This window comes from Anolis carolinensis, chromosome 3, assembly GCF_035594765.1.
Source record: "Anolis carolinensis isolate JA03-04 chromosome 3, rAnoCar3.1.pri, whole genome shotgun sequence".
NCBI classification, from domain to species: domain Eukaryota; kingdom Metazoa; phylum Chordata; class Lepidosauria; order Squamata; family Dactyloidae; genus Anolis; species Anolis carolinensis.
This window is the reverse complement of record NC_085843.1, coordinates 57,517,186-57,529,187: the sequence shown is the minus strand read 5'-3', so window position 1 is coordinate 57,529,187 and position 12,002 is coordinate 57,517,186. Positions and strand designations below refer to the sequence as shown.

General features: G+C 35.5%; 1 protein-coding gene across 3 annotated transcripts in view; it reads left to right on the top strand.

Moving 5' to 3' along the window:
• The window catches only part of cadm2 (cell adhesion molecule 2), a 644,325-nt gene that overhangs the window by 441,162 nt on the left and 191,161 nt on the right, over window positions 1-12,002 (top strand). For all 3 annotated transcript variants that reach the window (XM_008107677.3, XM_008107676.3, XM_016992521.2), the window contains one exon: window positions 4,791-4,928. In XM_008107677.3, the coding sequence (XP_008105884.1) occupies window positions 4,791-4,928 (138 nt within the window). The remainder of the gene's footprint in view (window positions 1-4,790; window positions 4,929-12,002) is intronic.

Below are 12,002 nucleotides of genomic sequence, written 5' to 3'. Positions count from 1 at the left end.
CTTCTGTATGTGGATTTCTCTTTTGGATTTCATCTTCCTTGCTTTCATTCCTTTCTCCCAACAAGAGGGGGAAGAGAGGTAGCATGCTGCTCCAATGTCATTAGACTGATAGCATCTGTGGAGAATAGAAGCCTGCATTATAGGCACTTCTCCTCCCAAGTATCCTAACACTTTCAAAGGTGACATAGCTGACCATCTGCTTAAGGAAATGTTTTTTGTACATCCATGTATGTGTAGGCTGCTATTGTGCATTAATATCTTTGAATTTGAGAGGTTCCCCCAGGGTCTGGCATATTTCTTTGCCTTTTTCTTATTTGTCCCTACCCACCCTCACAATTTTTCCCTCTGCTTTTGACTCTTTGTATATATTAAGGTGAAAGTTGAATTTAATAAGGCTGATGTAAAATGTTCTGTGTGCCTGTAATATTAAACTTAATCCTGCCAGGGAATTGCTTTTGTGCCTAGGATATGAAATCTGTGCCACTGCTAGTTCCACTGAGACTAGTTTACCACTTTGATGTTAAAGGGGAGGGGGAAATCAACTCCGAACAGAATATTCCGGGATAAAGACAAATGCAGGTCAGTTTTCAATCTGAAGAAGCACATTTTAAGATTATAATAAAGAGCCGGTGGCCTTTAAATTCAACATGTAATATACCCCCAGGAACATCTGTTTTGTTTCTAGTGGGAAGATACTTCAGTGTTAAAAGGCATATATCAAGCTGTACTTTTCACTTTTTTTGTAATTTAAGAGCAATTCTTTAATCTGTTGAATAATTGTTCTTAAATTATGTGTGTGTGTGTGTGTGTATATATATATATATATATATATACATACACATACATACATATATACAGTAGAGTCTCACTTATTCAAGCTAAACAGGCCGGCAGAAGCTTGGATAAGCAAATATATTGGATAATAAGGAGGGATTAAGGAAAAGCCTTTTAAACATCAAATTAGGTTATGATTTTACAAATTAAGCACCAAAACATCATGTTATACAACAAATTTGACATAAAAAGTAGTTCAATACGCAATAATGTTATGTTGTAATTACCATATTTATGAATTTAGCACCAATATATCACGATATATTGAAAACATTGACTACAAAAATGGCTTGGATATGTCAGGGTGACGATGGGTGAGACTCTGGTTGCCATGCAGAGTGGGTTCCAAAAATCATCATCCTGGTCTCACCGATCCCTCCTTCTCCAGGCTGCCTTCTCATGCGGAGAATCAGCACTGGTCAACAAAACACCAGCAGTTGAAGGTTCAGTTGAAAATCCAACGGTACTTAAACTTTATTTACATCACTATATACAGTTGCAGTCATTTGCAATAAGTCCCAGACACATGGCAGTGTCTCCTCGGCTACGGAACATAGCATTCTTCGTCCATCTTCAGTGAATGCTCATGCTGAACACACACACTCCCCTGCATTCCACAGATCATGAAGGAAGTCCCGGTCAATCAGACTTGACCCCATTGGTCCTGTGTTACATCAATCAATGCAGGTTCTTATTAACTCCTCCGTTGCTGAAACTCATACAGAAAAACATTCCTAACAGCCTAGATTGATTTTAACATTTCACACAATTCACAATACCCTGACAGGATAATCCAGAGGCTTGGATAAGTGAGACTCTACTGTAATGCATTTGAAATGCATTTCCCTATAGCCTTATGGAATTGTGAGATCTATGGTGTTGCCTTAGATACCATTACATCTTTTTGTGTCTGAATTAGACACTTCGAGTTTGAATGATTTTCAGACACAGATACAGTAAATTTAAAATGTTGTTCCTAAAATCTTACCTCTGTTTGGCTTTCCCCTGCCTAGTGAACAATGTTTTACTTCTGCATATTTTACCTTTACTATGCCGTAGTCATACCTATCATTACCAATGACTCTTGTTTGTATATTTCTATTAATCACCATTATTACCCTCCTGTTTGTTTTACCCTGTCTTTGTTTATCATGCCATGTAATGTTATGACATAAGAGTATCACTACTTTCTCTCCTTTTCTGCACTGTAATGATGTGATATCCTTTTCCCTCTACACTAGTCATTTAATCTTCTAGGGGAAAAAGGTTTGTGAAACTGTTGTTGTCAGAGACATATTTAGTATAATAATAACAATAGCATTTGGTCTTCCAATTGGGGAACCTGAAATGCACCCATTTTGAGCCAGGACAATAGAAATCTGTCATATTTTGTGTCATCTGCCCCAAGGATGGGAAACTGATGCAAAATAACTTGAAAATTCTTATCTCACTCTGTATGTTCAGTGAGAACAAGTAAGCATAGGACATGATACAGGTTGAGTGTCTATTATCTGAAATGCTTGGGGCCAATATTTTGGATTTCAGATTTTTTTAAATATATGCACATGATTAGATATCTTGGAGATGGGACCCATATCTACATACAAAATGTATTTATATTTCATAGACACCTTATACACTTGATCTGAAAATAATTTTGCATAATATGTTTTTATAATTATATGCATAAAATCAATTTTGAGTCACTGAACAATAACAAAGCAAAGGTGTCATTGTCTCAGGTATTCATGAGGATAATTTTTAATTTTCTAGTATTTTGAAATTCTAGATAAGGGATGCTCAACCTGTAGTTTGCTAGGGTGAATCTTTGAGCTGTCCAACTGGTGACATGACAGTTAGTTGACTGACATGAAGAAATTTCAAGAGTATATTGCAGGAAAGCAGCCTATTGTTACCCTCCATGCAGAATGATGAGAAATAGTGGCACCAGAATATAAGATGCTAGTGTTCCACTTTTCAGGAATAATTACATGGGATAAAAATTGGAACATTTCAGTCATCTCTTATTATTTAGATGACATTCACTAAGCATTCCTCAGCACACTGAAGGGAAGATAAACATTGTTTTGTGTACTCTTATCATATGCCCTCTTCCTTCAGCTCTTCCCCCCCCCTTTCTAGCACGAATACTGTGACTGCTTTATTGATTAATTCAAAACTTCTGGTAATATATCCCTATCTCTTACTCACTCAAGTTTTCATTTTTGTCACCACAAGTGAAACTAGGTTATAAGTAATGATCCTTAAGAAATTTAATCACTGTGGATCCCAGTCTAAAACAATAGTTCAAACAGTATAAAGATATTTTTAAACTGTATCTTGAGAGAAAATGCATTAGGAAATAAATATTTGAAAAAAGGTCTACTCAATATGCATTGTATTTATATATGTGTATATTTGTGTGGATTTCAGGATATATATTTGTGAAAGTAATAGGAGCCAAAAATGATAATCATCCATGGTAATCTTCACTATCCTATTCTCTTCTTCATGATCCATATCTGTTTCTTTCCTCTATTAGTTTAGTATTCTCCAATAAGATGAGAGTGTTCTCCCTCCCCATGATTTATAATGTAGGTGTTTTATGTATATTTTAACTATAATGTTGTATGACATAGTATGCCTGTGGACACCAAGATTTGAATCCCTGTCATAGAAACTCACTGTGTCACCGTGGACTGGTCACATTCTCTTGGTCTTGGAGAAAAGGAAAAATAACACCTCTCTGTAAATCTTACTAAGCAAACCCCATGAGAGCTTCATCATAGTCTAGGCATCAGTCGGAATGACTTGAAACCACACAATAGCAATAAGAATAGAGTCAAAAAGTAAAGATGGAATGAGAACTTAAATGCACTTTGACAAATAGTTCATTAAAGGTTGTATGGACAGAAACTCTATTTGGGAGCTTTGAAAAGTTTCCCTTGTTATTGCTAAGACTGAGAGCTGCTGTTCAAAAACCTGTGTTTTTCTGAGTTGGCAAAGCCAGAGAAAAGTGTTTGACTTGGTTTGACATGCTCACTCCTGCTCTAAGGTCTACACCTTATCACCTTACAGATGCACCCGTTTCTGAACCTGTTGGCATTTCTACATTTGCTCCAATTACTTTGTTTTTCTTTTGTAGTACACAAAGGTCCCTGAGCTCCAGCTGCGCACTGAGTCTAATTTCACAGCCTGCATAGAAATTCACTGTTTCTGTGTACCCCATGAAATTATAATTTATAAAGGATATAAATTATGATCATGCAGATTGATGAAAACCACACTGTGGGCTAAACAAATGTCTTAGTGACATCAGTAACTTTTTAGTTGATCATTAATTAATTAAATTAGCTAAAATAAGATTGACTCTGTATTTGTGACCTTTCTTTTGAGATATGTGTTGTATGATGTTAGTGTTTTAAAAGCCTAACTCCAGTTTCCTGGATATTCAGTTTCAATAAATGCTTTTAGCCAAAATATATATTTAGCGTATGTGTCTCTTGCTTCATAGCATGATTTGCCGTAAAACCCAGAACTCAACAACTAGTTCAAAATTAAAAGGAAAAGGAAATCTGCTTCATGCTTCTCTATTTTTCAAGATTATTTGTGTGTGTGTGTGAGAGAGAGAGGAAGTAAGTTTATCTGAAAAGATCTAACTGTTAAGTGAGTGTATATATAAAGGAAGTTCTGGCTCAATCCACAGGCCTTTTAGTCAAACATTCTATTTCCAAGGTATTCCAGCAACTGATATTAAGAGGCAGATTATCTTTAATGCTAGGAGCAATATAGTGACCATAACTTGTACCTACATATTTTATTATCAGCCTTGATATTCTTCCAAAATGCTCCATCAATAGAAAATGTACCAATAAACAGTGGCATCTTACCCCCTGTGTACTGTTAAAATGTGTAAAATAACACATGACTCACTCCTCACCCTTATTTTTTGCTAGGTGTTCCAGAGTCTCCTCAAATTACTGGATTTGTTTCACCAGTTATGGAAGGTGACAGGATGGAGCTTACATGCAAAACGTCTGGTAGTAAGCCAGCTGCCGATATCAGATGGTTCAAGAATGACAAAGAGGTGAAAGGTATTGTTGGGAACTGTATATTTCATTTATAAGAAACATTTGTTAATTAAACATGCAAATCAGTGGATTTGATTTGCAAAATGGTTACTGTTTCATGTCTTGGCTTGCAGAGTGATCAAGAAATAATGAAAAGAATTTCACAAAGCAAATGCTAACTATCTCAAACACTAGCTATCCTGGTTCTTTGAGGAAGAGAGAACATAGGAGTCTGTGGTATCCTCTTAAGAGCACTGTTCCTCTATAATAATACCAAACACATATTACATAGAGCAAAAGACATAATGTGGTATATTTCTTCATAGTGCAGTTCATGTCCTGCAGTCTTTGATCTATTTTTGAATGTTAATGTCCAGATCATAAAAACATAGCTATGTGGGGCAACTATTTAATTCCTTTCTGCTTCTTTCTGACACAATCAAGTTGTAGTTCATCTTAGCTGACTTAGCATCACTTCCATAATGGAACAATCTCTTAATAAAAAACGGTATGAGTTCCATAGCTCAAAAAACTGGTTAATATTGTTGCAAACTGCTATTTATGTAATTTTGAACCTCCATTTGTATTGCCATTTGATTCTGATTATTTCAGGAGCCACTAACCTTAATAGTCATTTTAACTGCTGTTATAATTTTTGGCATCATCTTTTCAAGAAAGAATCCTAACAGCTGTCTTGTAAATATTTTATTATGTTTATGTTAGTTACAATTTTTGTTAGCTGCAAAGTTTCTTTAAGTGAAGTTATAAAACTAACATGACAAACTTCAATATTTTTTTAGCATTCACCAACTGTAAAGTAATGCATAATATTGAAACGCCTAGCACACAGCATTGACAAATGATTATAGTAAATACTCAAGGAAATATCTTTCCTTTTTTGATAATATTTCTTTCATGCAAACTTTTAAAATCAAAATCAACGATACTGGGAAATGCCAGAAATATGAATACATCCAGAATTAAATTTTATTTTATTTGCTGCTGTCAAACAAAAAGGAAGATAGGATGGGAAAGAAATAATCGTTCCTCTGTATAACATTTAAGGGATGATTCAAACAGAAAGAAAGAAATAATACAATTGCAATTTTGCTAACAGGCAGAGTAGAAATTAGTATTAGTTTTTACACTAGTCTCACTTTAACAAGGATAGAAAAATGACTGATTTCATCAATTTTAATATTGAGGTGAAATTGGGTATCCCCTAGCTAGTTGCAAATACTGTAAGTATACTGTATTGAATATACATACAAAACAATTAAAAGTTTTTAAAAAGTGAAACTATTTTTTTTACAGAAATGTAAGCCTTATGAATAAGTATAAGAAGATTCACAATAGCTTGGTCACCTTGGAAAAGTCAGCCAAGTCAACACTTTGAACAAGGAGTCTATGACTTACAGCAAACTAGCTGGAAGTATGATGCCTATTATTGTTGTGTCTCAAAACTACATCCGAGACAATACAGTGTGTGTTTAGGTAGGGAACAACATTAAGTAAGTCTGGGTCCTGAGTCAACGTGCTAAGAAATATGTGAGAGTTAGTAGGGAACTCTTGTAAAAACAGCTGTATAATTTTAAGCATTTCTGCTCAAAAGTGAATTCTATTGAATTTATTAGGCCTTCTCCCTGGCGTACTCATTGGAGGAAAGCCTAATTTAATTCAGTGAATTCTACTTTGAGTAGAAAGCAGTAGAACTGCAGTCTTTGGACTCAGCAGGTACAACCCCCTCCCCACACTCTTTTAATTTAATATCTGCTTGTAAAAAAGGGAAGTTTCCTGACCATTTCTCCTCCCTCAAGAGTTGACTTAATTGGGGACGTGAGTTGTAGCAGATATTTTTTCCTAAGTTTGAAACATGATGACAGTTGGCCCCATATATTTATTTATTTGTTCATTCAGATAGTATTCATTCATATTTTTCATCCAAACTGATTGCAATTTCTTCAGCTGATAAAATATGCGAGCCAAGAATCTTGAACCTCAGCAGAACTGTTTGTCATGTCTGAGAACTATTTATTGAGAGAGGGTTTCCCAGAGAGTTCAAGGCAAAGAAGTGATTCACTTAATGTAAGAATACAGTGGTTGTTAATTAGTATTTCCTCCTCTTTGGTTTAAATTTTAGCCTCATTGGACAGTCAGTATAAATGGAACCAAATAAGTTTGGCTGCAACTGATCTCCAAATGCATTCTAACAACTTCATCACACTCACCTAAAAAAAGCATTCTAGGATGCCTTCACCCTGTCTTCTGGATGGAGACTCCTGCTGGCCATCACATGATGCTGTGTAACTTACTATGGGGGCCCCACCCCCAATCATTGTGAAAGCATCTGTAGGAGGCTTACCGCACAACACAGGAAGCTGTGCTTCCCCCATGTGATAGGGAAAGCCTTGCCAAGAGGGTGCTCCACAGAAGAGCAATGCTTCCCCTGTGTGATGGGGAAGTCATCACCAAGACGGAGCTGCATACAGGATGACAGTTTTGCCCCGTTGACCTTCTTTTCTCCCTGAAGCCAGGCAAAATGGGATTATTTGCCTGGCCTTTGTGATGAGGCCTTTAATTAACAGCAGAAGACTTCTTCAGTTGGTATTTTTTTCCTCTTATAATGCACTCAGTTTCTCTTGGAATATCATACAATATTTCCCACCTTGTGAATATTTTGCAATAAATGCTTTACTACAGATGCAAAATGTGATGTCCCACAAGTTATTTCATGCTAACTTGTTGTCTTTTGTTTATTTAAAGATATTTGGTTATTTGCCTCATTTTTTTTCATAGGCAAACAAACTTGTAGTCTATCAGAAAAAGACTGAACTAGTAAATGCCACTAAAAATAGACAGAGCAAATCACCAATGACCACAGACAATACTTGCTAAAACATACTATCAGGTTATGTAACTTATGTCACAGCAGTTATGTCTGTGATACATGTGCTATAATGAGCTAAGTATGTGAAAATGGGTTTTGTTCCTTTGCAATTTCCACCTGTATTATCCTAATGCTCACATTCAATTCCCATAAGTCACATGTAAGATTTTTGGATTAAAGCTCAGTTCCCAGGGGGGGGGTTACCATTTTACAGCAGATTAACTCAATAAGTCACACCTTTCATTTCCCAGTAGTCAGTTTCTCACAGAATGCTATACAACCTTTCCAACCTATGCAGATAGCTTATAAAAGATAGCACATCTTAGTACATAGATTCTGTATCCACTGACTCAACCATCCACAGTAAATAGAAATCCCTAGCAGCATATTTCAGAAGAGTTTTCTTCCTTTCAGCTTTTATCGTGTCCAGCTTTCACAACCATACATAATAATTGGAAATATTTTGTCATGTTTTCTTCTGAATTTGATACTTAATTATTTATCTTTACACTGAAGGATCTTATAAAGTTCCTTCCTAGCTGCCCTTCCAAGTCCTAGTCTTCTTCTTCTTGACTATAGGCTCCATTCTGACTGATGACTGAGACAAGGTATAAAAATATTTTTAAGTATTTAAATGTCTTTGTCATCAATTTTTATTTGTTTATTTAATATTCAGTTGTAACCCTGTTTTGACATTTTATTTCTTTATTTTCATCTGTAGTTTTTCCAGTCTCTGCTATATTTTACTAGTAATATGGTATTATCTGAATATCTAAAAAGGTAGATGCTCCTTCCTCTAATTCTCACAGTCCTCCAAATTCAATGTTCTGTATGATATAAATAAATTTTAAAAATAGGGAAATGAAATGCATTCTTATATAACCTTCTTGCCAAATGGAAATCATTTTGTTTCTCTATATTGTGTCCTGAAATTGGCCTGTTTTTCACAAAAAAGACTTTGTATCAAGTCATTCAAATGTTGTGACCTTCTAATTTTTATTTAGAGCAGTGCATTAGTTGCCATGATCTATATAAAAAGTGATGGTTGGTTTTCTTCTGAAATTCCTTTGTGCACTGCATTAGGCAAGGTATATTTGAAAGATGATTTCTATTACTTCATCTTTTTCTGAATTCTCTCTACATATGTGGTAAAAATATAATTTGGTTGTAAAATCTTGAATATTGCTTTGCTTGTATGGGAAATTAATGCCATAACGTAATGAATATTGGTGTTACTATTCTTAGAATACATAATGACCATTTATACTCTGCAAGCCTTTGTTTTCCATATTTTTGACTGAATTTTTTAACATTTGAAGTGATTCTGTTTCATCAATGTTATTTTTGTGCAGGAATTGTTGCTTTCTCTGTAGTTGGGGACCTCTATGTTAAAACTGCATATGGTACATACAGTAAACAAAGTCATCTGTAAAAGAAATATTGTTGCTGTGGAGAAAATATATCATACCATTTTCCAAACATATTCTAATATTATTTCCATCCCCAGTCAGGACAAAATGGCATTGTTTTATCAAAGTTTCAAAGCTGTTGTGGTTACAGCAAGTCACGGGAGCAAAATATATGTCTAATGAAGCATTTATACATTTTGCAGTTGGACCTTTGCAACAAAGGTCATGACACCACACTTAATTCAGCTCTAAGAGGCATGAAATCAATGTTTAGATTATTGAAAAGTACTTGGGGAATAACTTCAAAGAAAACAAAGCAGAGGATTGGGTTCAACTCTAAACCTAAATTAGATGCAATATATATATATATATATATATATATATATATATATATATTTCAGAACACCAAAAGGCCCTTTTCAGAAATTGCAAACTAAATTCAAACTAATACCTGGATACAGGCCTGTAGTCAGGATTTTGATTTGGGGGGGGGGGGGGGGGCGAGTCTGACTGAGAGAGGATCTACCCTAGCAAACCTTTTGTATCATTATCCCAATACTCCCATGCATATGGGATATATTGAGCATGGTGATCAGATCATGATATGAATAAACATAACAGTTTAAATAATAAATGTAAGGCCTTCTCACAGACCGCCCTGAGATTTTGGGGGGGGGGGGGCTGAAGCCCCTAAGACCAGCCCCCCTTCCCTGGCTACATGCCTGCCTGGATATCTTCTTTTAAAAAAAAAACAATTTCAGACACACTGTTTTCCATAACTTTACAATTTCTGCTGATACTAAAGGGGAAAGCAGCTTTTTGTTTTGGTTTAATTCCACAATAAAGCAAAAAATATTAATAGTGAGTTGGTGAAGTACATTAGTGGAATTAATGTAGGTTTGCAAGACTTCCAGACTTTGGCTAGGTTGGGGGCTGTTTTCCAGATAGATCAAGTGCCATGATTTTATTTTGGTTTTGTTTGTTTGTTTTTCTCTTCATTTTTAATAAATGGTTAATTACTAATTAGCAATATTAAGACATTATTATATTTGTTTAGTTTTTATATTAAATTAATTGTAAACTATTTTTCTATCAGAATAACAATAACTGAGTGTCGTAATTGATTCTCTTATTATTGCATCAATTAACGTTTTTACAAATGTCATTAAACTTACATGAAATGTTGAATCAGCTAAACCATCAGGTTAGAGGCCAATGCCAGTCATCTGAGGACAATTTTGAAAAATTGTGTATCATGAAGACCCTTAGATCATATGTGCCACTTGCCCCTCTCCCCAAACCTGTACCATTCTAGACAGGTTCCTCCTAAGGATATCAGTCAAAAGATATTCCATTTCGCCATCTTTAACAGTAAAAAATCAAGGCTTTGTCAGATTATCTGGTAGGCATGAGTATCACAAATTCATAATAATGTTGGCTGGACGCTCTCTCCCCACTCACTAATAAAGTATCTATGAAGGAGGGATGGGATTGCACAATAAAAGTTACACCCAGAAGCACCATAGCTTCCTAGTTTCATTTTGCAAGAGGAAAAACAAACAGCAGTGGAATCTTGTACCTGCCCCAAGAAACAAATCAGGAATTCATTATTTATAACATTACAGGCTGAGCATTCCTAATCCAGAATTCCAAAATTCCAAATACTCCAAAATCTCAAATATATTGGCCTCCATAACATGAACTGGAATGGGAAATGCCGTTGTCATCCACCAAATGTGATGAATGGGTAGTGCAGTTGGACTTCACTTGATGCATTAAACATTGCAGGCAGCACCATTGGCCTCCACCATTGGCCGTACACAATTTATGGAAATTGCCAATGTTTTGCTGTTCAGCAAGGCCCTATCCTCCTCGGTGTGAGATGCTTTATGTATTATCCAGATTCTGGTGTTAGCAGTGTGCTCATTGCATCACAATGCTTCAATTTGGCACCTAATCACAAGTAACACATGCTTCATGGGACAAGGGTTCAAATTGGGTTCAACCCTTACATCTCCTAAATGGAGTTGGGTATCCAACTGTGTCGTAGGGATATGCAAAAGGAGGATAGGGACTAAGCAAACATTTTGGGGAAAATATGAGTTGGTAAAGGATGAGAATCTAGAAGTGCCCCAAAGTATCAAGTATTCAGTTGTAAGAATGGTTACTGTCCTTGGGATTGATCTCTATGTATTCACCCTCACTAAGAGGCCATGCAGCTTGAAGTCTGACACACTGGTCAGTCTTCCAGTTTAATAATTCAGAGAAATGCAATTTTAAAGTCTGGTTCCTTTCAGGGGCTATGCTGAACTCATCCAGGGAAGTTGGGTCTGGGCATACCACTGCCCCACTGTTCCTGTATCACGTTGCTTCCCTCAATTAGGTTTTGTATATCATTTAGAAACAATTCAATAGCTAACATATTAATAACATTGCCTTATTTCAACCCATATTTTTGTGTGATCTCATTATTCAATCTCTTGCTCAGCAAATTATGTGTTTAGACTTGGGCCGAATCTCGAAGATATCTCATCATGTCTATATCAGAACATGTTAGAATTAGTTCCAATTAATAAAAAAAGAGAACCACCACCCCTTATACCAAAAATAACATATTGAAGTTAGGATCATAGCTTAGAAGCTCTGACACCAAGTGTTAAATAGCGCTTATTTCAGAACATAACTCATATTTCCATAAAGAAGCTTTAAAAATCCATGTTATTATCCCATTTCTGTTTTAAAAATGGATTTGATAAATAATGATATTTCTTCTATATCAAACCTCTATTTTACTATTTGTTT